The sequence below is a fragment of the Archocentrus centrarchus genome, chromosome 10 (genome assembly GCF_007364275.1).
Source record: "Archocentrus centrarchus isolate MPI-CPG fArcCen1 chromosome 10, fArcCen1, whole genome shotgun sequence".
Taxonomy (NCBI): Eukaryota; Metazoa; Chordata; class Actinopteri; order Cichliformes; family Cichlidae; genus Archocentrus; species Archocentrus centrarchus.
The window spans coordinates 24,413,533-24,436,178 of NC_044355.1; the positions used below are offsets into that span (position 1 = coordinate 24,413,533).

General features: G+C 42.3%; 2 protein-coding genes across 2 annotated transcripts; one reads left to right on the forward strand and one right to left on the reverse strand.

Annotated features, from left to right (window-relative positions):
- Nucleotides 1-1,441: 1,441 nt before the first annotated feature.
- On the forward strand, nucleotides 1,442-5,780 carry LOC115786840 (charged multivesicular body protein 1b-1-like). The gene is made up of 8 exons (XM_030739291.1): nucleotides 1,442-1,589; nucleotides 1,904-2,001; nucleotides 2,095-2,241; nucleotides 3,215-3,283; nucleotides 3,382-3,489; nucleotides 3,633-3,676; nucleotides 3,877-3,949; nucleotides 5,071-5,780. The coding sequence occupies exons 1-8, from the start codon at nucleotides 1,574-1,576 to the stop codon at nucleotides 5,116-5,118; spliced, it is 603 nt and encodes a 200-aa protein (XP_030595151.1). The 5' UTR covers nucleotides 1,442-1,573; the 3' UTR covers nucleotides 5,119-5,780.
- Nucleotides 5,781-15,403: 9,623 nt separating this feature from the next.
- On the reverse strand, nucleotides 15,404-21,549 carry tbx22 (T-box transcription factor 22). The gene is made up of 8 exons (XM_030740006.1): nucleotides 21,275-21,549; nucleotides 20,639-20,894; nucleotides 19,396-19,497; nucleotides 19,146-19,320; nucleotides 17,379-17,543; nucleotides 16,511-16,575; nucleotides 16,168-16,253; nucleotides 15,404-16,066 (listed from the first exon to the last, which is right to left on the reverse strand). The coding sequence occupies exons 1-8, from the start codon at nucleotides 21,408-21,410 to the stop codon at nucleotides 15,525-15,527; spliced, it is 1,527 nt and encodes a 508-aa protein (XP_030595866.1). The 5' UTR covers nucleotides 21,411-21,549; the 3' UTR covers nucleotides 15,404-15,524.
- Nucleotides 21,550-22,646: the final 1,097 nt, after the last annotated feature.

Genomic DNA, 22,646 nt, shown 5'->3' on the forward strand with positions numbered 1-22,646 from the left:
TTGTGTATTCGTGACGGCCCCGTATTTAAAAGAATAAAAGTTTACTTGTACTGCGTTGTACTTCAGAGTATCATCAGTTTATTATCCGGCTACTGTGTGTTTGATGTGTCAGCGCTAGACCCAACTGCTACCACATCACCTCAGTATTACTGCTGTGGCTGCGCTGGGGAGTTGAGGCCAGAAATGTCAGCGTTATATACAGTGATAATCTGACAGGACCCCGCCTGCTATTGGACTGTGTAGTTCTAGAGAACATTTTCCCAAAACACTTCTCATGCGCTTCAATCTCCCTCACGAAAACATCATTACATCTAATGCTGAGTCCATACAAAGTGTCAGCAGATATAGTATGAGTCATCCATGCAGCACCCTCCCCCTAACCCAGCCGTTAATCCCCCCCCCCATTATCACCCCAAACCCCAGCCCTCTTTGGCTGGCCGGTGCGCGCACACGCACACACTGGAGCGCTTTCTCTATCTGGACAATTACAGCCAGTAATCCTTCCTCCCCTTCATACTGCAATTTTCTTGCTCCATCCCTTAAACCCCCTGCTTGCACCATAAATCCCCGCATGTGTTCCCCTGCTGTGTCCGCTCACACAGTCATTGTTTCCGTGCGGGACTCTATAAACAAGCAGTTACAGATGTTACCTGGCTACGCGTTAATGCATCCGTAATAAAGTGAAAGGAACATGCGTGGAAGCGTTAAGTCAAACACGACTGCCTCTGTGGAAAAGGTCAATTTACTCCTTCTCTTTCTCTCTCTCTCTCTCTCTCTCTCTCACACACACACACACACACACACACACACACACACACACACACACACACACACACAAAAGCACAAATGACGTCACTAGACGTGTACCACAACCTACCGATACCGGGTAAACTATTTTTAGCCTGGACGGAACTTGTCTGCTTTGCTTTGGACACGCGCGCCCCGTCCACTTTTCCAACGTGACGTAAAGGCGCGAGCACGTCATGCTGAATCGTGATCAAGTGTGACGACGGTGAAAGGTGGCCAGAAGTGTCAGCGATTGTATTCAAAGATAAACATAAACTAAGATGGTTCACAGATCTTTCTTCAGCCTCGCTGCGAGGGTCTTAGTCATATTATAATGCAAATATTTATTTACTGGTGACATAAGGTTATTTTACACGTGTACATATCGGTCGTTGTTATTGTTTTTTTGTTTTCGGTAAAAATTGATCATCAAACCTAAGCAGGAAAGTTCTTACTGCCTAAACGACACTCTTTGGCGCATGCGTGATGTGAATACGCCTAATAAGTAGCGTTTTTTCGTAGCGGTATCATTTATTTTTAAACCACCTAACCGGAGGATTAAAATGTCACGATTAGAAGACTTTTTTTTTAAACGGAAAGACAAATAAAAAAAATGACCACCCCATTTTAACCGTATCAAAACAAATGCGGAAGTATGCACAACTGATTCATCTTGCGGTGGTACAGCCCTCAAAAATCAAAACAAGCATCTCCGCGCTTAGCTGGATGCTACCTTGTATCTGTACATAAAGAAACTCAGTATTCGTGACAGAAAAAGACTTTCGTCATGTCGAATATGGACAGTATCCTTTCCTTTTTATTCTAACTGTCCAAAACGATGGGTGCATTTCCCTAGCAGAAACTGCAGCTAGGCATAAATTGGGCTTGGTAACTAAGCTAACCCGGTCATACTTGGATTGAATGTTCTCCTCCGTCATGTAGTTTTGAAAGAAAACACGAGTGGTGTCTTCCTTGTTTTGATATATTTCATTTAATATGGGGCTAGATTTTCACTAACATCATGAAAAGCACTGACTTGGGACAAATAAGCCTTAGGCTGTAATTTGGATTTATTACTAATTCTCTGCTAGCATGAACCCTTGACCAGCTGTTACAGAACATTTGTTTAACCTCAAGTTTGCTGCCAAGGAACTACAGCGCAACTCCAGGAAATGTGATAAAGAGGAAAAATCTGAAAAAACTAAAGTGAAACAGGTTATTTTGATATATTTATTGGAGTCTGGAAAATTTGGGCTGCAGCATAAGTGTACTGTGTATTACACTGTATGTGTGTGCTGTGTTTCTCAGGCTATCCAGAAGGGTAATATGGAGGCAGCGAGGATCCATGCAGAAAATGCCATCCGCCAGAAGCACCAGTCCATTAACTTCTTGAGGATGAGTGCCCGTGTGGACGCTGTAGCCTCTAGGGTCCAGACCGCTGTCACTATGAACCAGGTCAGGACTGAGGGCCGAGGGTTTGTAGACTTGCCTTGCTTTCCAGTGTCATGTCATTGATGACCAATAAAAAAGCCTTTTGAATGTCATCGCACGTTCAATTCCGTCAGGTTCCCTGGATTAATTTACTTGTATTTTCCAGGTAATTTCAGTAGCATATTTAAAAAAAAAAAAAAAAAGTACATTCTTTTTATATTTTCTTACCCAATAGCTGCAACTATTCAAGATACTTGTCATATATTTCCCATTCAGTTATGTATAATATAAAGTGCTTGTCAAAATTTCATGGTAGCTTTGCATGTGCATTGACATCAAAACCTGTTGTCTTAGATATAGTGTGCTTGTTCACCACATCAAATATACATGTATTTGTTTTTCTTACTCTGCATCTCCTGAAAATGACATCTTATTTCAGGAGATGAAGAGCTGAAGAGTGCAGCCACTTTAGAATCAACCAAAAGGGCTCACAGACATGCAGACAAATAGACACCAATAACATAATGTCATTAGATGTGCTTCAGACCCTGTGCTATTAGCTTCTCGCTCTTGTGAGAGCGACAGCCTCTTTTAAATTGCTTTAATTCAACATCACTACAGGAAAGGGACCTTTTCACTGAATAAAAATAATGTCTGCAGAAATGGAAGGAGAGCGTGAGATGTCATAGCTGAACAACACCTCTGAGCACCCTTGTGTGTTGCTGTAATGTTGGTGCCTCTCATTAAAGTTAATGCCATGGCATTAATTATAAACCCATTTATCACAGCTTGTTTACCTAACGGTTGGTTTGTATTTGACTAGATTAATCCTTAATCAGTGTCGTTTTAGAACTACTAGAGATGCTTCTGGTGTGAGACATAGTCATGACAAAGTGTTTAGTTAAAAGGGTTAAAGTGACACCTAGTGGGCATATCAGGAAACAGTACAGAAGATTACCTGAGCTTCAGTACTCTATTTCATGTTTTGTTTTCCCAGGTGTCAAAATCCATGTCTGGAGTGGTGAAGTCTATGGATGCTACACTGAAAAGCATGAACTTGGAGAAGGTAAAAAGTTATCCGATATGCATAATATGGCACAACGATTATTCAGGAAATTTCTTTTCATTACCTTTTTCTTTTTTCTTTTTTTCCTCTCTGCATAGATCTCTTCACTGATGGACAAGTTTGAAAAGCAATTTGAGACTCTTGATGTGCAGACAGCCCAGATGGAGGACACCATGAGCAGCACAACCACTCTGACAACCCCTCAGGTAACAAACCCCGTTATCTCCCAACAAGGAAGAACTCCTGCGCTCTTGTTGCTGCTTATGTATGCAGGCTCGCTCCATTTTTACTCAGTCATTTCATCTAAAGGTATTGCCTTTTGATTCTTATTTGTTTGTTGGGTCCCTAGAATGAAGTGGATATGCTGTTGCACGAGATGGCTGATGAAGCAGGGTAAGATCTATACACAGGCTGACAGTATTAGGAGCAAAATTGGAAACCAGAGTGCATAAAATGAACTGTACTAAAAGCTTTATTTAAATGACTTTCATTAAGCTCTAGGGTGCACCTCTTTCACTGATTACAAAGCTGCCTTGAAATTCAAAAAGCTCATTAAGATTAATTAATTAGATTTTATGTATTTATTTTTTTAGCTTGGATCTTAACTTGGAGCTTCCTGCAGGCCAGACTTCTTCACTGGCTTCATCTGTGGCATCAGCAGAGCAGGTAACACATTCATTCTTATCATTTTTATGCAGTTGTGCTTTTCAGTGTTTTCACTTCACAGAACAGAATCTGGAAACTATCTGCAGCCTCACCGGGACTCATCGATTATTATCTGCCAACGTTTGACCGATTCATCTTGTGTACAGTTGCAAATTGGCTCCTAAACATCTGTACTTTGGAACGCTGGCTGTGGTGACATATGTGTGATATTTGATAGGTTTTTATTAACCAAACTTGAAACACTGAAGTCATCTGCGCCAAATTAAGCATATCCATCCACTGGGAAATAAGGGAGGAGCTGAAAGTACCTACTTGAAAGACACAAGTATGCAGATGAATCTGTTATTGTTAGGCAGCTCCGGGGCAGTGACACCACCTGTGGCCAGGTCCCTTACCATTTTGTTAAATAGTGCAACGAGTCCTATATTCAAGTAAATATATTTGACACAAAAGACATGATAGATTTTAAATTAGGTCTTCATAGGCCATTAAGAGTCACAGTGGAAACTGTGCAGCCATCTGCAAAAAGGACATCACCATCGATCCTGTTTGAGGAAACTTGTCTTTTTATGCTTTTCTTGACTTGGTTTTGGCCTTTTCCTTAGTGTCACGGCTTTGGTATTTATCTGTAAAGAACACAAACTGTTACATGGTCTGTCAGGCTTAACCCTTTATCCCTGTAAACAAAACCGTTACAGCAGTGAATGTTTTACTTAATGACTCACACCCTGTTTCATTATAATCCTTTTGGATGAAGATAACTTTTAAGCCCCAGTCACACTGGCCTAGAGACTGGTTAGCGACCTCCTGGCAAACAACACCAAATGTGTATTTCCCGATGGGAACCACCTGGCAAATGAAAATCTGAATTTCAGTCGTTTAGTGGGCGCTGGAGGTCACAAGGATTTTGAATTGCCAGGAGGTCGCTGATTGGTCTCTAGGCATGTGCAACTGGGACTGTAAACTCAACAGCTCAGCACAGAGGACAAAAAGGATCAATATATAGGATCAATAACTGGACTATCAGTGATTTTAAAACCAAAGCATCTATAGTAAAACTGGTTTTGCGGAGTTGTCTCCATTTACGGATTTCTCTGTCTTGTCTTTTGCGTCGTCGTCAGGATGAGCTCTCCCAGAGGCTGTCCAGGCTGCGAGACCAGGTGTCGTAGTGACACGACGAAGAAAGTGACGAGGAGGGAAAAGAAGAAAAGGGAAGAAGTCACAGGGAGTGAAAAGAAAAGGTGGAGGCCCCATAAAAACAAAAAGTACAATGTGCCTGCAGGCTTTGTGCCCTACACTGTGTTCTGGGTTTGTGTGTGTGTGTGTGTGTTTTTTTTTCTTTTGAGAGGAATACAAGAAAAGCTTGAAAGCAGAAAAGGACACTTGTAAGACGTTTACAGTCCTGCTTCAGACTGTAGCACTCAGTAATAATGTTGTTTTGCACACTCATTTTTAAAGTGTAGCCAGCGACAGGTTCTGCTCTGATATGTGTATATTTAAATATGTGACAGGAAGTTGAGAAAAAAAGAAGTGTGGACAGCTATTACCTCATTGCTGACTGTATCTGTAAATAATGCCAAAAAAGTAATATATTTATTTATGTACTAATTTATTTACTGACTCAGTGGGTATTCTAAGGGCACACTTTTACTGCAACTGCATTGTGTATACTGCATGACTGAGGATGCAGACATTTCAGTTATTGCTTCTGTTTTGCTTCCAGCTGCACGACTGTAATACAAAATTCTCCAGGTAAATTGTTTCCTTGAGTACTGAATAAAACTTTGTTCATGTAGCAGTAACCACTCCAAAGGCTCATACCGCATTATTCACAAACAGAAAGTCATTAAAAAGCATTACAACATGTTGTCCTTGTCACATTTTTTTTGTCATTTTGTGTTTCGGCTGAAGTGTGCACCACACATTCCGCTCTGTCCCTCCATTTTTTCCCCTTTGTGCCCCTCCTCTTTCTCTCCTCCAACAGGGAACAGATGAGGGGTCAAAGGTGTCACCTGTAGAGGAAGCGGCCCTACGCTGCTCGCATGCCAGTACCTCATTACACACACACACACACACACACACACACACACCATATCTCAGGGGGTGGAGGCACGTCTCAGCTGGGAGCCATTACAGGTGCTGTCCAAACACACACAAATATCTTCACATGAACACATTCGCAACCCTGTAGCTGAAGGGAGCTCTCCGGAGTGACACTCGGCCACCTCTGACCTCTTTTGTGTCCTTCCTAATCATCATCAGCACACACTTAACTACATCCACAATCATCATCATCATCAGTACTCCCAGACTGACACAAGTCTCTGTTTTGCCTACTTCCAGACACTTTGATGAGTTCGATGTCTGCAGTATGTTTAAGCACGCAGCCGCTTGTTTAAGTCCTCAGTTGTTCTTATTTTCCACTGACCTCAGTGATCCAGCAGCTGTCAGTCATTTTTTTTTTCTCCTTTTTTTTTTTTTTGGTCTGAAATTAAAATTCCATGTTCCTTTGCGGTAAGAAGCACAAAATTTATTTTATACTTTATTTTTTTATTTGCTTTAAATAAATTTTTAATCTTCAATGGTCATCTCTTCTCTTTCAACATGATTAAAGCTGGGAGAGCCTCCCCCCACTCCACTGTGTGCATCATAACATATGTGCAGGGATGTTTTCACCAGATGTGCAGGAGATAACTCCTGCGTGAGCAAAACCGTGGGGGAAACCTGTGTTTGTATATGTGTGTATGTCAGGTGTTGACACCTAGCAGCTCTCCCCTCCGGCGCCATCAACACCTCCCTGTCCCGGTTCCTACAGGAGTGCTACTTGCTGACAGGAAGGGATCTGGTTGGGTGGTGGTCGTGTCCCCATGGCCGACTGTTTCTGCACAGGAGGGGAGGAGAGGGGGGGGGCTGCTCAGAGCCACAAATGCTGGCTCAGCAAAAAAGCTCTAATTGCAACAGGGGGATCAGGTAGACTTCTATGATTCATACACAAGATATGAAACAGGTTTAAACAGTCACAAACTGGGATTCAGCAGGAATATTTTCTTGAGCATTAAATGGGAGGAAATGCTAATTAATGGATCCCTAATGAGTTGATAAGTTTGTGATATTGCCCTAGAAAGAGCTAAAAAAAAAAAAAAAAGGTACTTGCTGTACTTGGATACCACGCAGGCATATATAAAATGATCCAAATACTTAAATTACATATGATGAGCCCTAAATTATGTAGCTCTTTTCAACATGTCAGCAAAAATTGTTCTATCAAATTTTTTGTGATCTAAACATTCATAAAATCTTGATGCTGTATAGTCATAGTATAATGTGCACTATAATTGGATCGAAACACTGAGAAAATGAAATGAACTAAGATTTGCAATTTTAAAGCATATGATTTTACTTTTTTTTTTAGCATGCAACTTTTGTTGTTGTAGTGAAGACCACATTTAACCATCACCTGTGTAGACAGTAAGAAGATCTATTTAGAGTGACACTGTAAAAGGAAAAGACTCACACACTGACACAGCGCAGCCTCTTTTTCCTCCTCTCTCCTGCTTGTCTTCCTTTCACCTCTCAGTTTCCCATTTGAAATATTCAATTACCACGTGTGAAGGGTCAGGTCAAACACAGGAAGCTGAGCTGATTGGTTCTACTCAGATATCGATGGGCATGTGTGACCAATCGCTGCTGCCCAAGGCCTTCCCCAGCTGCCATCTGCTGCTGCTGCTCTGTGTGTGTGTGTGTGTGTGTGTGTGTGTGTGTGTGTGTGTGTGTGTGTGTGTGTGTGTGTGTGTGTGTGTGTAGGTGTGTGTGTATGTGTGTGTGTGTGTGTGTCTAATTGTTCCAGACCAAAGTTTCCCCGTGTTTCCACTCACCTCTTGACCACTGTATCCTGTCAGACGTGTTAATGCTGCTTTTAATCAATTTTACTGTCTCACACACACACACACGCACACACACACACACCCCAACACAGCTGACCCTGTCCATCCCTGCTCTGTAAAGCACGCTTCATTAAGATTTAACCAATCTCCTGCTCACACACCCCTCTCACAACCTCTATCAGGCACACACCTGATCCCACCACCCCTGTTAACCCCCCTCAACTTAACCCTCACCTCACCCCATCACCCATCCTGATATCTCTTACACTGAAGCTTGTCATCGTGCCTGGACTTTTCTTCCTGACTGAGGAGGAAAAGTCAAGGGTGCATGTCCAGTCTTTGTGTCAGGACACCTGAATGTATGTGTACCATGTGTCCATGTCTGTATTTGACATTACAATTGATCAAAACACTCAGTAAGGCCATGTGCTGCAAAATAATGACGACACTTTATCGTGCCTTTTCTGGTTTTGTCTGATTTACTCTATTTAGCCAAACTGCCTGAATTTATCACACTAAGAGTAATAAACTTGAAACCTTTGGGAAGAATTGACTAGAAATATGCACATGATACTCTTGTTCCACTTAGTGAAGAAGTGGATCCATTCATTCATCTTCTTCCACTTGTCCAATTCAGGGTTGTAGGAGCCTAACAGAGCTGTCATAGGACGAGTGGCAGGGTAAACTCAGGACAGGTCACTGATCTGTCAAAGGGCTAACACAGAGACACAGACAACCATTCAAACTCACATTCAGACCTACAGCCAATTTAGAGTCATCAATTAGCCTAAGTCCATGCATGTATTTGAACTGTGGGACAACCCACACAGACACAGGGAAAACATGCAAATCCCACACAGAAAGGCCCCAGCCTGGATTCAAACACAGGACCTTCTTGTTAACCACGACATTTTCATTTTCCACCAAATACCTGCTAAACTGATATCATTCACATCAAATCCACTTGTACTTTATGCATTATGCCATATCTTACTAGTTTTGGTGCTACTAAACTTATGCAGTGCACTAGTTACGTTATATTTTCTGAATGTATTAAATGCTTATATTATGCTATCTGGTAGATGACTGCACTACCCTGAGCCTGGTTTTGCTGGAGCTTTCTTCCTGTTAAAAGGGAGTTTTTCCTTGCCACTGTTGCCAAGTGCTTGCTTACAGGGATCATCTGATTGTTGGGTTTTTCTCTAAGAATTTACCATATAAAAGCCTTAAAAGTGAATTGAATACTGAATTTGAAACCTTTATGGTATTTGCCATCTTGCAACACACAAACTGTCATAAAGCATGTCTTGCTGACACTTTACAATAAAAGACACACACACACACACACACATAGTAGATATGGTAGATAGTGATTAAAACAATTAGCAAAATAATTAGACAGAGGTCAAAATATAACTCCCACCTTTGTCTTATTGAACAACTGCAGACTATACAGAATTCAGGTGCTAGAACAAAAAAATGGGATCCCATCACTCCTATTTTGGCATCTTTACACTGGTTCTCAGTATGTTTGAGAACTGACTGTAAAATTTTCATTGATTAATATTAAGGAGCTTCACGTCTTGCTCCCACCTACATCCACGGACAGAGTTTAGGGAAAACTGAAAGGGACAGAGCATTTGCAGTCAGGGCCCCGAGGCTCTGGAACAAACTGCCCATTTGTTACTTCTGTTTCATTTTGTTGCCCTTGTATAGCTCTTTGCAATGTTGCAAAGTGCTACATAAATAAAGTTCAGTAGTTCCTTCAGTATTTCTTAAATATTATCTGTAGTAACATGATTCGAGGGGATAACTTTAACTGTAAAAGCAGTGTACAACTACTGGGTAACTACTTAGTATGATGCTTCACTACTTGAGACAACACAAAAAGAGTAATTAATTTTTGAACAGAGAGTAATGGATTATTAGTTAATGTTTTGTGCAGTGTTTGAGTAATTTAACCAGGAACAGCTCACGAGGAAGAAGATGATTTGCAGAGAATTCTGAACTACTTATTGCTGTACATTTAAGTACATTTAATAAATTAGTTAGTATATGGCTCTGGCTCATAAGTTATTAGGGGAGTACTGATGAGTGGCTCCTTAACTACCAGGTTGCTTCTGATTGGTTCCTCGCTCGTTCTTTGTTGTCTCTTTTTGCGTGTTAGCCACGTCTAACTTTGCTGGTAAGGCAATCCTGGATTAGGCAGTGAGGATGAAGGGGTTAATAAGGTGTTTATCAGTAGCTGTTGACAGACGCCTCCTCCTGACAATGAGGGAAACAGGAAGAGAAGAAAGCTCTACAGAGGATTTCTACCTCTGGAATAACATTATTAAAGCAGTGGATGTGGCAGAGCTTTGTGTGTGAGGAGTGATCTGCCAGGAGTGTGTGTGTGGCGCATATGGTAAAATACTCTGCAGGTCTGCTGTTAGTCACACTTCCGCGTCTCAAATTGAATTAGCGTTGACAGCGCACAGCGCCGGCCGCGTGTATGTGTGTGTGTGCACCAGGGGCACTAGCTGTTGGCAAGCTGTCCGCGCGCGTGTGTGTGTGTGAAACAGAAGAGAAAGAGGGCCTCCCCCCCCCCTGAAATCAATTACGCAAGTATAGGTCTGTAGATGTGGGGGTGAGAGGGGCACATCCTGTAGAAGGCAGCCCAGACAGACAGCACCATCTGGGGCAGCGGGCGGGTCGACCCTTGGTTGAGACATGAAAGGAGCAGAGGCATGGATAAGAAGAGAGGAGAGTACAGACCAGTGCTAAATCACTTTTTTCTCTCCACCCCGCACCCTCACCCCATCCCCTCATCTGCCATCCGATACATCAGCCACAGAGCATCATTCTCACTCAATCACTCTGCCTCTATTCTTACGCCTCCCCCCCCCCCCACCCCCCCTCTGTATCTGTCCCAGGAGTGATAACCTGTCATACACAGGAAGCAAAAGGAGGTAGGAACAATCTATCCCTCTGCCAGAGATAGGGCCAAAGAGAAAAAGAATATCTCACATCTCTTGTTCCAAAAGGGTTGATTTATAGGCTTGTATTAAATAAAACTGATGGCAGAGTCTTTTTCTCACTCACACACCTGTAGAATCTCCCTTTGGCCCAGCAGACAAGGGGAGGAATTAACAAACATGCACGGCGGGCTCCTCATAATGGGGCAGAACGTGTTGTGGTTTTCGGATAGTCTGCAGCTAAATGGATGATCTCATAATGCACTGTCACAAAGCTGAAAGTGTACTAATTATGTTGAACGCCCCTTTTCAGGATTGATATAAATACAGGGTTAAAAAAAAAAAAAAAAAAGCTAAATTATCCTCTGAAATATAGCAGATCAGAAGGTACGTAAAGTATTACACGTGGATTGAGTAAAGGATCTTAAGTATAGATTCAGGGTAGGAGGGAGAATGCAAGAACAGTTTGGGTGATTAACACTTTGTCTGATGGATGGCATGAGTGTGAGGCCCAGATGGAGCACACGGAGGAAACCCCAAAACACACACACAAACATGAAGGCCAGCTGCCAGACCACATGTTAAAATGGTTTGTCCTCCTCTCATCTAACCTCTGCTCCTGTAAGACAGTTGCTTGTCAGTGAGCACATGCCAACGCAAGGCCCCTGTGACCCCTGTCTACGCACACGTGTGGCCATACTGAAGAGTATACACGTGCACATAAAGAAAGAGAAATATAAATATGCGGAGACTTCTCACACTGTGGTTGTGTCAGAGAGGAGGATTATTTATAACTGCTTCTAAAACAGAAGGGAGATAACTATCACAGAGAGAAGGAGAGGAGCACTTTCACTGTAACTGCGTAGCGTATGCCTGGTCGATGAGGCGGTAGAGGAGTGCTTAATAACTGTTAAACTGCTCTTGCTTTTCACATTACTCACAGAGTGTAATTCAATTTCAGCCACAGCTGGTTTCACTTTTAACTTTACAGCTGAGCTCAGTCATGTCCCATAATCTGACCTGATAAATAACCAGCTTTTATTGAGTTTGGAGCGAAAATAGCGTCCAGTATAAACCTTCACAAGAGACACGCAGAGGTGAACACGAGTTTTGGCTGCAGGGCGTGTAAGCTGAATGGGCAAAGACTGTGTGTGTGTGTGTGTGTGTGTGTGTGTGTGTGTGTGTGTGTGTGTGTGTGTGTGTGTGTGTGTGTGTGAGACTGTGCACAAGTGTATGGCAACTATTATTGGAGGATAACTGACATACACGTGTTTGTCTGGTGTGTGTGTGTGTGTGTGTGTATGTGTGTGTGTGTGTGTGTGTGTGTGTGTGTGTGTGTGTGTGTGTGTGTGTGTGTGTGTGTGTGTGTGTGTGTGTGTGTGTCGTGTTTTTTAATCTAATGAAGGCAGAGTATATTTACACGTTCCGACTCTGTGCTGAGCCTCTCTCCTGTTTCAGGATGCCATTTCACATGATTGGAAACAAATGACATCAGGGTCAAATTCCCTCCCTTTACTACCTGTCAATCACAGTGGAACAGTCCAGAACCCCCCCCCCCCCCCCCCCCCCCCCCCCCCCAGCACCTTTTTGTTGCTTCAAAAGCACAACCTCTATGTTATTTCTACTAGAGGATTATGCTGACACATTATAAAGCAAATTCATAAACTGGATGAATAGACGGGGATGGAAATTCGTCAGTAAGCTGATGAAAGGTTAACCCAACTGTTACTTTCAACCAACTCTGGGGTCTAAAAATACATAGTGTAAAAGATGGATGGTAGCTATCCTATTGGTTTGTAAAGTTATGAAGCCTCAAGCTCAGCATTTTCACCGTCACCATTTTGGAACCAGACGTAACGAGAGCACGCTAGATCTGTGAAACCGAGGACACCACACGCGCTCTGGCTAACAACTTGTGATTGACAGGTTGTTAGCACTTGTTGACAAGTTGTTAGCCGAAAAAGCTAATGACTTGTCAGCGACTTATGATTGACAAGGTGTGAGTCTATGAGCAAACGTTCTCCTTGTTTCTGGCTCTAATTATGACCAGAATTCACAAAATGAATTCTGACTTAAAGTCATCAGGAAAGTGTTTACAAAGGTCACAGAATAAAGGATCACAGACTTGTATACCCCCGGAAGTCTTTTTACAATCAGACGAGTCGCGCCCTGCAGGCCAGCAGAAAGAATGTGAGTGTAATTCACTTCAGTGTTGGCTTCAGATTTAATACTTGGAAACTACATCCACCTTTGATATGGCTCTAACACACAGTTGCTTCACCTAGCCAAAAAAAAAAAAAAAACTGTCCTGTTTGCTCTTCTGTGCGTGCACAATTAAATAAAGGACATGATTCTTGCAAATTATTGCGAATCAGAGGTGTTGTTACATTTGTATGGAGGCATATTCCTCCAGGTGTGCTAAGCTAACCTAGGCTAAAGTAAGCTAACTTTCTGTCTCATAGTTAGACTTGAGAATTGCATCAGTTTTCTCATATAAAGCCAAGATAGCAAATCAGTATTTTCCAAAATGTAGAACGATCATTGCATCTCAGTGTGGACACTTCTGACCTGTCCTGATACTTTAACAGTGTAAATGATAATGTATTTAACACCAAAAAAAAGATGAGGCCTGAAAAAGCGGTTTCATTCACCACTGAATAATCCTCCCACTGGCATCGCTGATGGTCCTCAATGGTGTCTAGTTCCATGTTCAACTTTTTTGACCATTACGAGAACACCATTTGTCGTGCACTTCATGTAGCCATACTTGATACTATGAACACACTTAGGCACTCAAAACAGCGAGTACAAGCCTGATGTGCAAGTGCACTGCTTCATTTATTAATATACACTGTTTTATCAAACACAGTTTTCCCTACTGCAAAATTTATGCAGGAAAAGCTCTTCTTCCAAACTTCTTGTTTACTGCTTGCAGTGGAGCATGCTAGTGTTTAGGCCCTAGTAAAGACACATGCTGCTTTACTATACAGGCAAGTGGCAGGTGCAGAGTTCAGCTCTCCCGGTATGAAAGCAATTTGTCTAATTGAAAGATCAGGAATTAGTAGGGAGTTTAAAATGATTGTCCTATGCAGGCCAACATGGAAATGACAGACAGTATCAAATAACCTGCCCAGATTATGTCTGTCTGCAGACAAAGAGCAGGCTGTTTGATAGCGCCGCACCTGACTGCTCACCAAAACACGGGCCATCCCCTGACTGAGATCCTCAATTAACTTCTTCCTGCTATTTCCACGTCCAGCGCGCATTAGCTCACCGACCACGCTCGACCATGACAAGTAAATTGCTGTTTGGTTGTGAACGTTCGTCGGGAAACAGGTCATTTCCCCCCCGCTTTGCCTAAACTGCTGCTCCAAGCTCTGCTGAGAGGGAGGGAGAGAGGGAGGGATGAACGGGTGCTGGTTTCTCAGTGAGCTGAAGGCAGGAATTATCACATCAGTGGCTGAACGGGCGTGCCCCCTTTGGTATAGACAAAAAAACTGTGTTATGCTGGCCAGAAGTAGTGAGAGCTTTCCATTTGACTCTGAAAGTATTTCACATAACTCAGAAAAAGAAAGAAAGAAGTCTCTGCTGTTGATCTAGAAACAATGTTACAACACAACATACATGGCAGGGGCTGATTTAGACTGTTTCAGGGAGCAAAGGGCCTTGTTCCAGTCTTGATCTAGTCTTGTGTCTAATAAAGGTCTCTAATGAATAACCATTTTACCTCCATGCATCTCTGATTAGCCCTATTATTGGTAATAAAATGCAGGAATGGAAACTGGCTGCCTGGATTCTGGCAGCTGTTGTTCTTCCCCTAAAATCACACAGAGACCTGATGAGCTCATGTTATTAGTCAGGGGTGGCCAGGCCTGACACTAAGATCCAACAACACAAAACACGCTTTTGTTCATTTTAAATGAACACCGGCATATAATTGGAACATAATGTGCATCCTTTCATGGTTTTGTATTCAAACTCACTTCCTGTTGCACAACAGCATATAACTGCTTTAGTCCGAAATGTATTTTGTATTTAACTGAATACAATACTGCTGTTATGTATATATATATATATATATATATATATATATATATATATATATATATATATATATATATATATATATATATATATATATGTGTGTGTGTGTGTGTGTATTTGAAATTGTGTAAAAAGACCATTTTGAACTTGTGGAGCTCAACACAAAAATAAGAAAAAGACTTTAATGGGCACTTATGGTCAGTTTAACAAACATATTCATTATAATAGTTATGTTACATACCTCGGGTCCTATTGCTGATGCTCTTTGGTAACACTGTTACAGTCCTTGATGGAGTAAAATGGGGGACTGAACTGTCAAAAGCAAACTGTCCCAAATAAAAATCTGCATCCTGCCTGAACAGAAATGTTTCTGTTTACTCCACTGTTGGCTTCTTTGGCTCTAGATGAGCTTGCAGAATGAAGAGGAGCTGCTCACGATCTGCCTCGGGGTCTTTTTGTGTGTGTGTGTGTGTGTGTGTGTGTGTGTGTGTGTGTGTGTGTGTGTGTGTGTGTGTGTGTGTGTGTGTGTGTGTGCTGGTAACTCCAACACAGTGTGTAAAATCATCTATAAATACAAGTAAGTCCCCACAGCCACATTTCTCCTCTCAGTTGAATCAGCCCCTTTCTGTTTTGTGCATTCAGTTTTGGCTTTTTACGCTCAATGGGCCGCAGCCCGCAAGTGCGGTCCAGCTGTCAGAGGCAGTGGTTGGTGGTCGGGGGCCACGGAGGCTGGCGCAGCAGATAGTCTGTAGTGTCTTCGGCTAGTTTGGGGTGCCGGGAAATGGCTGTGAGCTGGGGGTTCAGGGGGAAGCTATAGTGGTAAAGGCAATATGGGCTTACAGAGTCTGAGAGATGAGGGGGGAGAGGAGACCCCTGAGGGCTGAGGGGGCAGTGTACAGGGAGCAGGCACGGCGACCCCGGGGACCCGTGAGGACATGTGTCCTTACAGTGGGGTGGTTTCTTCCCCTGCAGCGCAGAGAACAATGGGAGGTCTGTGAGAGGAGGCAGAGGGGAGAGGCCTCTCAGTCTGTCTGCTCCCAGGGAGGAGAAGGCTCTGCTGGACAGCGGGGAAATGATAGGTGAAGTGGTGGAGGTCTTGCTGCAGAGGGGGAGAGTGAAGGTGTGGAGAGCAGCGTCGTGGCAGGAGAACGTGGAGACAGACAACGGGTGAAGGGATGAGGATGAGGAGAAGGGGAGGAGGCTTTTCATACTGCTCGTGGGTGACCCTGAGCTCCCTGTCAACACACAGGACATTAAAAAAAATGTGAATCAACACATTAAAAACTCAAATCTCAAAGCTTGGGGCAAAGAAGTAAACAGAGCTGGAGCACTGCACCTTGGAGCTGTATGGAGAAAGGCTTAAAGTCCAAGCTGAGAGGGCCTCTCCAGGGATATGACTCCAGCAGTCCATCCAACACTCCCCTGTACACACACACACACACACACACACACACACATATATATATATACTGTAAAAGCAATGAAAAATGTTATTCCAGGTATTTAAATATTGGTACTGAGAGGTGTGAAATTCTGCACTACACACTTCAGCTTTATTTGAAGGTTTTATATGGCTTCAGGTTTCAGTGGTTGAACTTAAAATCCCTCTTGGGTCCTTTAGTACTTTCTCAGCTAAATAAAAAGTGTTTATGTTCAGTGTTCAGTGAGGTTTTCTATACCTATTCCTTCCCGGGTCTCTGAAGCCTTTGGCAAAGGGGTTCCTGTCGATCTTCAGTTTTGTGATCTGGCCCAGAGGAGAGGGACAGACACGGGTTAGAGTGTATTTGTCGACCGGTGACGTGGTTAAATTAACAATGAGCTCAGCTTTACAGCAGCGTGGAGAGTGGCAGAGCTCCCCTCTGGGACTGCATCTCCCAGCAGCACCCAGGGCGATCAGCCATGTCAAACAGGGTTCTTGGAGAAGGGGTTCAGGGTCATTCAGTTTTATCCTTCGCTTTAATAGGCTGTGGACTGCAGCAGTCGGCACAGTCGCAGCTCGTTACTGAGTTTCTGTAATAATACGTTCACTGATAGTAAAATGAGCCCTGATGAAAAGAGCTGGCAGTCCCTGTGGACGGCTCTGTTACTGGAGGAATGGCAGCCAACTGCAGGGTCAGGTCCCCTCAACGGGAACGTGCACACACACACACACACACACACACCCTCTCTGAGCAACTGGACCAGCAGAAAATCAGAACACTGCAAATTTATGATTTGGCTGCGACCACATGGAACTGGGCCTCACTGGCTTCACAATGTGCACATTTTTATGAGGTCAAACAGTCTGAGCTGTTCACTGGAACATCATCGCAGCAACCGTGCCAATGAAACATCTGCTTTTTGATCAAATCTGGCAAACAGTGGCAATTTAGTAAATTGAGTCACTTTTACTAAGCATCATTTAATTTTTGTTCAAATCCATGAAAAAGTCAGATGTTTGTCAAAGAAACTACCCAACATTAGTGCACAGAGTTCCTGAACTCAAGCCTTTTATTTGTGAGTATGTCACAAAGGATTTCGCCAATCTGATCCGGTTTAGAGTGTTACCTGCTGATTCTGGTAGGCTGTGACTGTGGTGAACTCAGTTTCTGGGAAGGAGAAGCTGTGCACTCCTTCAGCAGGCAGCGACTGGATCTGAGACAGGTCCATGCGAGGGTTGTGTTTGATGATGTGTACACGTGGCTTGTATTTATGCATCGACTGGAGAATAATCTGCATCAAGAGATGAAGAAAATTTTTATTTTTATTTTTTTTTTAGGTGGACCTCTATTTTGCAGTCATGTTTAAATCACATTACGATTGCTTTTTCTTAATCAACAATATTTAAATTAAAAAAAAAACATGATTTTGTAATTTTCTAAGTGTCATTTTTTTGTCAGAACAGTCCAAAAGAGAAAAACAAGTGCAAAAAAACCCCAAATGTTGCTGTGGTTTGTGAATATTGCTTTGACCTAAGTTTTCAAAAATGCAAAATTAAATAAATTAAAATAAAATAAAAGTGCTTTTCACTGTTGGTCTGGATGTGAATCTTTTCTACTGAACTACAGAAGGTTATAAGACTAACACGAAGGAAATGGAAGGAAATATTCAACAACAATTTCACAAAATGAATTACTCTTCAAAACACAGTTATGAATAGTTGTCTATATATTTTTTAAGTGTTTAGCAAAAATGCTCTTTTCATCAAATAAAACTAACAAAACATCAAATATCATCATATATGTCATATTACCAATAATTGATGACAAATTATTAGTAATATTTTAGGATTTACATTTCACATCTCCATAAAAAATAGAAACAATTTTCTCCTCAAATGCTGCCAAATGAAGGACAAATTGAGTGTGACGGTTTCCTAGAAGGTATTTTAGAGTTTATAAGCTTTTTAGGCACAATATTTATATTATCATTTCTTTAATATTTGGGAAAGTAATTTGTGGAAAAGGAGTAAAAAATATAAACATAACGGCACAATTCGACAATTTGGGGTTAAGTCCTAACAGCCAGAGTATTCCTTTTCACCAGCAAAGAGAAAATCCCAATAAAAAATGATGGTAATGTAATATATGAGGTTTCACAGAAGAGGGAACAAAAATGCTAATTTTTTCCCTAAAATAAACAAAGCAGCTAGACCGCCAAATTTACTGCCAAACAGCGATATGTAATTTTTAAAAAAGCAAAACAAAAAAACAAAACAAAAACAAAAACAAACGGAAGACAATAAACGTAAATAAAAATGCGATAATTGACGCAGTCCCAAAGTGTCCATATGAGGTGGTAAACGGACGACCAAGTTTCAGCTCAGCAGCTTTTATAGTTTTTTTCTACACCACGAGTGAAATTCACAAGCATGCAAGTTTCCAGTGTAGATTTATAAACACCAGGATCAAGTCGAAAAGCCTCCAAATGCCTCTCTGGTCACAACATTTGCAGATTGCTAAACCGTTCACAGGCCGCTTTGGAGCTGAGAAGGATTTCCACTTCCTTCCTTTCCCTAAGAAACCCAGGATTCCCCTCAACGTTAAAAATGTGCTGGAGAGCAGTTTAAGGACTGAACCCGTTAAAGCAGTCAGAGCTCTCCAGTTTACAGACCAACTGATCGCAAAAGCAACACTTGAAAATGTCTATAAACCATTAATTGGAATTCATTGGAAAGATTTTAAAATGCCACGATTTAATTTCAGATGTTAAAATACACGAGAATAAAAGGATGATATCCAGCACATAAAAGGTCTCACCTTTAATTTTATTGCTCGAACGGATCCGTTAGTTAAAGCACAAAGAGGAAGAGGAAGCAGCTTGTGGGTTACCTACATGTCCCTTATCGTCCATCTCGTTGTTGGTGAGTTTGACCCGGTCAAAGCTGACGACCTGACGCATCCACGTCTCTCCTGCGCACGGGGAGTCCGGGTGCACGTAGAGCCGCGGCGAAATGCAGGAGTGGTCCGTGTTTCCAGCAACCATCCACTGCGAGCTGTGGTACACATACCTGCGAGGGTGTGTGCATGTAAGTAAATAGAAAAACAGAAGTGTGCCGGGTTTGAATAAATGAATCCGCGCTCACCTGTAACGTTTGGAGTCCACGGGCATGACGTCCATTGCGATATAATATTGCTGGCAGGGGTCCAGATTGCGCACCTTGACGCGCACAGAAGGAAACATTCTCCTAATGAGAGGAGAGAAAAGACGCGAGGGTCATTCATTAAAAACAACAAGAAAGAAGTGATGTTTCATCTCTTTTAATAAAACTAAGGCGTATTTGGCCATCTACAAGAAAAGATGAGGCAGCACCGCTTCTGCTTCTGTCGGCCAAGTTCACAGGAAAGTTCGGGGACCTCCAGGGGCCCTGAGGGCACCGTGGCTGCCGAGATTTATAGCGCGTATTCTCGGTAACTGAGTAAACGGAACTTAGATTTCAGCAAGTAGTTATGTCCTAATAACTAATTTCTGGAAAATGTATCTGTCCACAGACTGCTTTCTATGAAACTGAAATAGAAACTGAATTCATTCAGTCGATACACTCCCGGATGTCCAACAATGTTTCGTTATGCAAATGATGCGTCATATTAAACATATTTTAAAGTTCAATTAATGTAGATAAAATGCAGGATAAGAATTATTCCCGAACCCGAGTTAATTAATAAAACCGCAGCTAGCAAGAAATAATATATTTCCACTTTCAGTTTCTGTTGTGCAGCTTATTAAATGATAAGTGGGAAGTGTTGTTGTTGTAAAACCGGCGGTTCATCTGCTCACCTCCGATTACCTGCAGCTCATTTTAAAGACCTGATAACGTCGCACCTGTGACCGCAGAGCAGTTAATGTAATTATCATGCCATATCCTGATAAGTCCAGGATTTCATTTACAACAGACACTTCAACGCGGAACTTAACCTTCAGTTAGAACAGATTAAAGATGATCGGCTGTTTGGACGTTTGTCTTTTTACATTTTATTTGGATGGGTAATCCCCTTCAGAGGCCCGGACTACACAGCTGACTGCTCCTATTCTCTAAACTGATAGATTTTAATCACACTAAGATAAAGTATCTGATTAAACTGTCATTTTAACTGTAATCTCAAACTGTGACACTAAAAACTTCAACATGAGGTTACACCATACTGTATCTAATAACAGGCCGGCAGTGGATGTTTGTAGCTCTTCGTGGGGCAAATACAGTTGGAGTTTAAACGCTTTATATAAAAAGATGCATCAAGTCAGTAAAATCACCCGAAATACAGTTTGTAACAGACTAAGCCTTCACATTAACCTCTATAAATTTGCTCTTCCTTATCCAGATGTTTTACCTTCCAGCTTTAGTGATGATCATCTCGGTGCCGATCTCGTAGAATCTCCTCCACAGCTCAGAGCCCTGCAGCTCTACTCGGACCTCTCTGTCCGGCCGACAGTCGCTCTCCTTCGGCTTCGTCTCCTCGCTGCTCGGGTCAGAGTCTTCAGTGCCCGATCTGTCAGCCTGTCCCTGGGGCTCACAGGTGTCCTCTGCCCTCCTCGGTGTTGCTGGGTCTGCTTTCTTGAGCTGGTCGGCAGGATATTCATGCTGTCCTGAAAAGCGAAAAGAAGAAAAAATCTAAATGAGAGAAAAAAAAATTAGAAAGCTCTCAATTAAAAATAAATAAATAAATATCTACACATGAGCCGAAACTTTGGGGGCTGTTTTAATTTGGGGAAACTGTTAATATGTTATAGGTTAACTATGTGTTATTTTATTATCTAAGTATAACATTCCTGGAGTGAGCCAAAGACGATAAATGTATTCCAAATTGTGAGACTTAAATAACTTTAAATGTGGCCTAAAGATGAAAATCTGCTGAACTTCGCAGCAAGAAACTTTGGCTGCGCTTTCTGTTTTCCAAATTGTGCGTAAAAGTCCTTTAAATAAAAGCCACAGGATGCTGTTGTCCTTTAACCAACCGCGTCCTCACCGGGGAAGATGCTCCCATCGTCGCTGGTATCAGCGCCGCTCGACTCGTGTTCCTCCGACACTTTCATCCTCTTGCAGGGCTTCCCGACCAGCGCCTCCACCGAAAAGGCGTGAGCCCGGGAGCTAAGCCCCTGCATCCTGGTGAAAAACACCGTCTGTGCGACTCCTATGTTCGCCTGAACTTTAACTTCGTCCCGCACAAAGTTTAGTGTCCCAGCTCAGTCAGGATAGGACGGGACAGGGAAAACATCAGCAGCGGCAGCACCTAAGGGAGCCTCTCTTTTCTCGCAGTGGCTCCGTGTGACGCTGCGTAATTGAACCTTTGCGTTCCCATGTGTTCTTCGAGACGCGCGCCCGCATCCAAAAACCCTTGATTATTGGCACGCCTCTTCTCCCCACTACAATATTTCCCTTCTCCCCCCCCCCCTTTAACCGGCTCAACTTCTCGCCTTTCCTCCCAGTCTCCCAGAGAGCTCGTTCCTCTGGTTCCGCTCTGCGCGTCACAGAGAAGGAGGGAAGAGCGCGCATTCCTTCACGTGTGGGCCTGCGCTGCAGAAGATATCCATCCATGCTGGAATCACGATGTAAAATTCATATTTATCAAAACGAATAAGAATAAAGTTCGCTACAAGAGTGAAATAATTATTATTTGATGATCGATATTTTTAACATGTCACTGAAACTTTGAAACAGGAACAAAAAAGGAGGCAAATTATTTATTAGGTGGCCTGTTAACAAGAGGCACTTGATTCAATACACAATTTAATTTTATTTATTTCCTTCACACTGAGATTAAACGTAATGGGACTCAGTAAATGGGGGACATTTGTTTTGATTTGGTCTGCTGAAGCATTTTTACGCGCGCCACAAAAGACTCCTGGAAATTCAGGAGTATTTGGTCAGTTTACAGGTTTGGGCAATAATCTGCAAATCAAATCACGCACTAAAATGAAATGTTTAAGTCGTAGGAAGAAAAAAAATAAATTGATGGCCTGGATTTAGAATATACCTGTGTTAAATGTAAGTTTTTCAGCGAATAATTATAAGAAGCCTCCCCTGTTCAGACAGCCATAGATAAATACACTTATTTTGTCGAATATTGTTAAGGAGGAAAAAGGCACAAATATTTAGCTCTGTTAACGCGGACCATCTGGAAGGTAAAATATCACCGTCAAACGCTCTGCATGTCTGTTGAAGCTAACATTTCCTATATTAATTTGAAGGCTTTCCTTAAAGCGCTTTCTTGTCTCCCGTTACCCTGTTACAGAAGTGGGATTTTTATTTTATTTTTTTCTGATTTGCGGTACCCGGTAAGGTTGTGCGCTAGTCTGGTTCTCATAAGCACGGAGATCAGATGGAGTTTGGCGCACAGG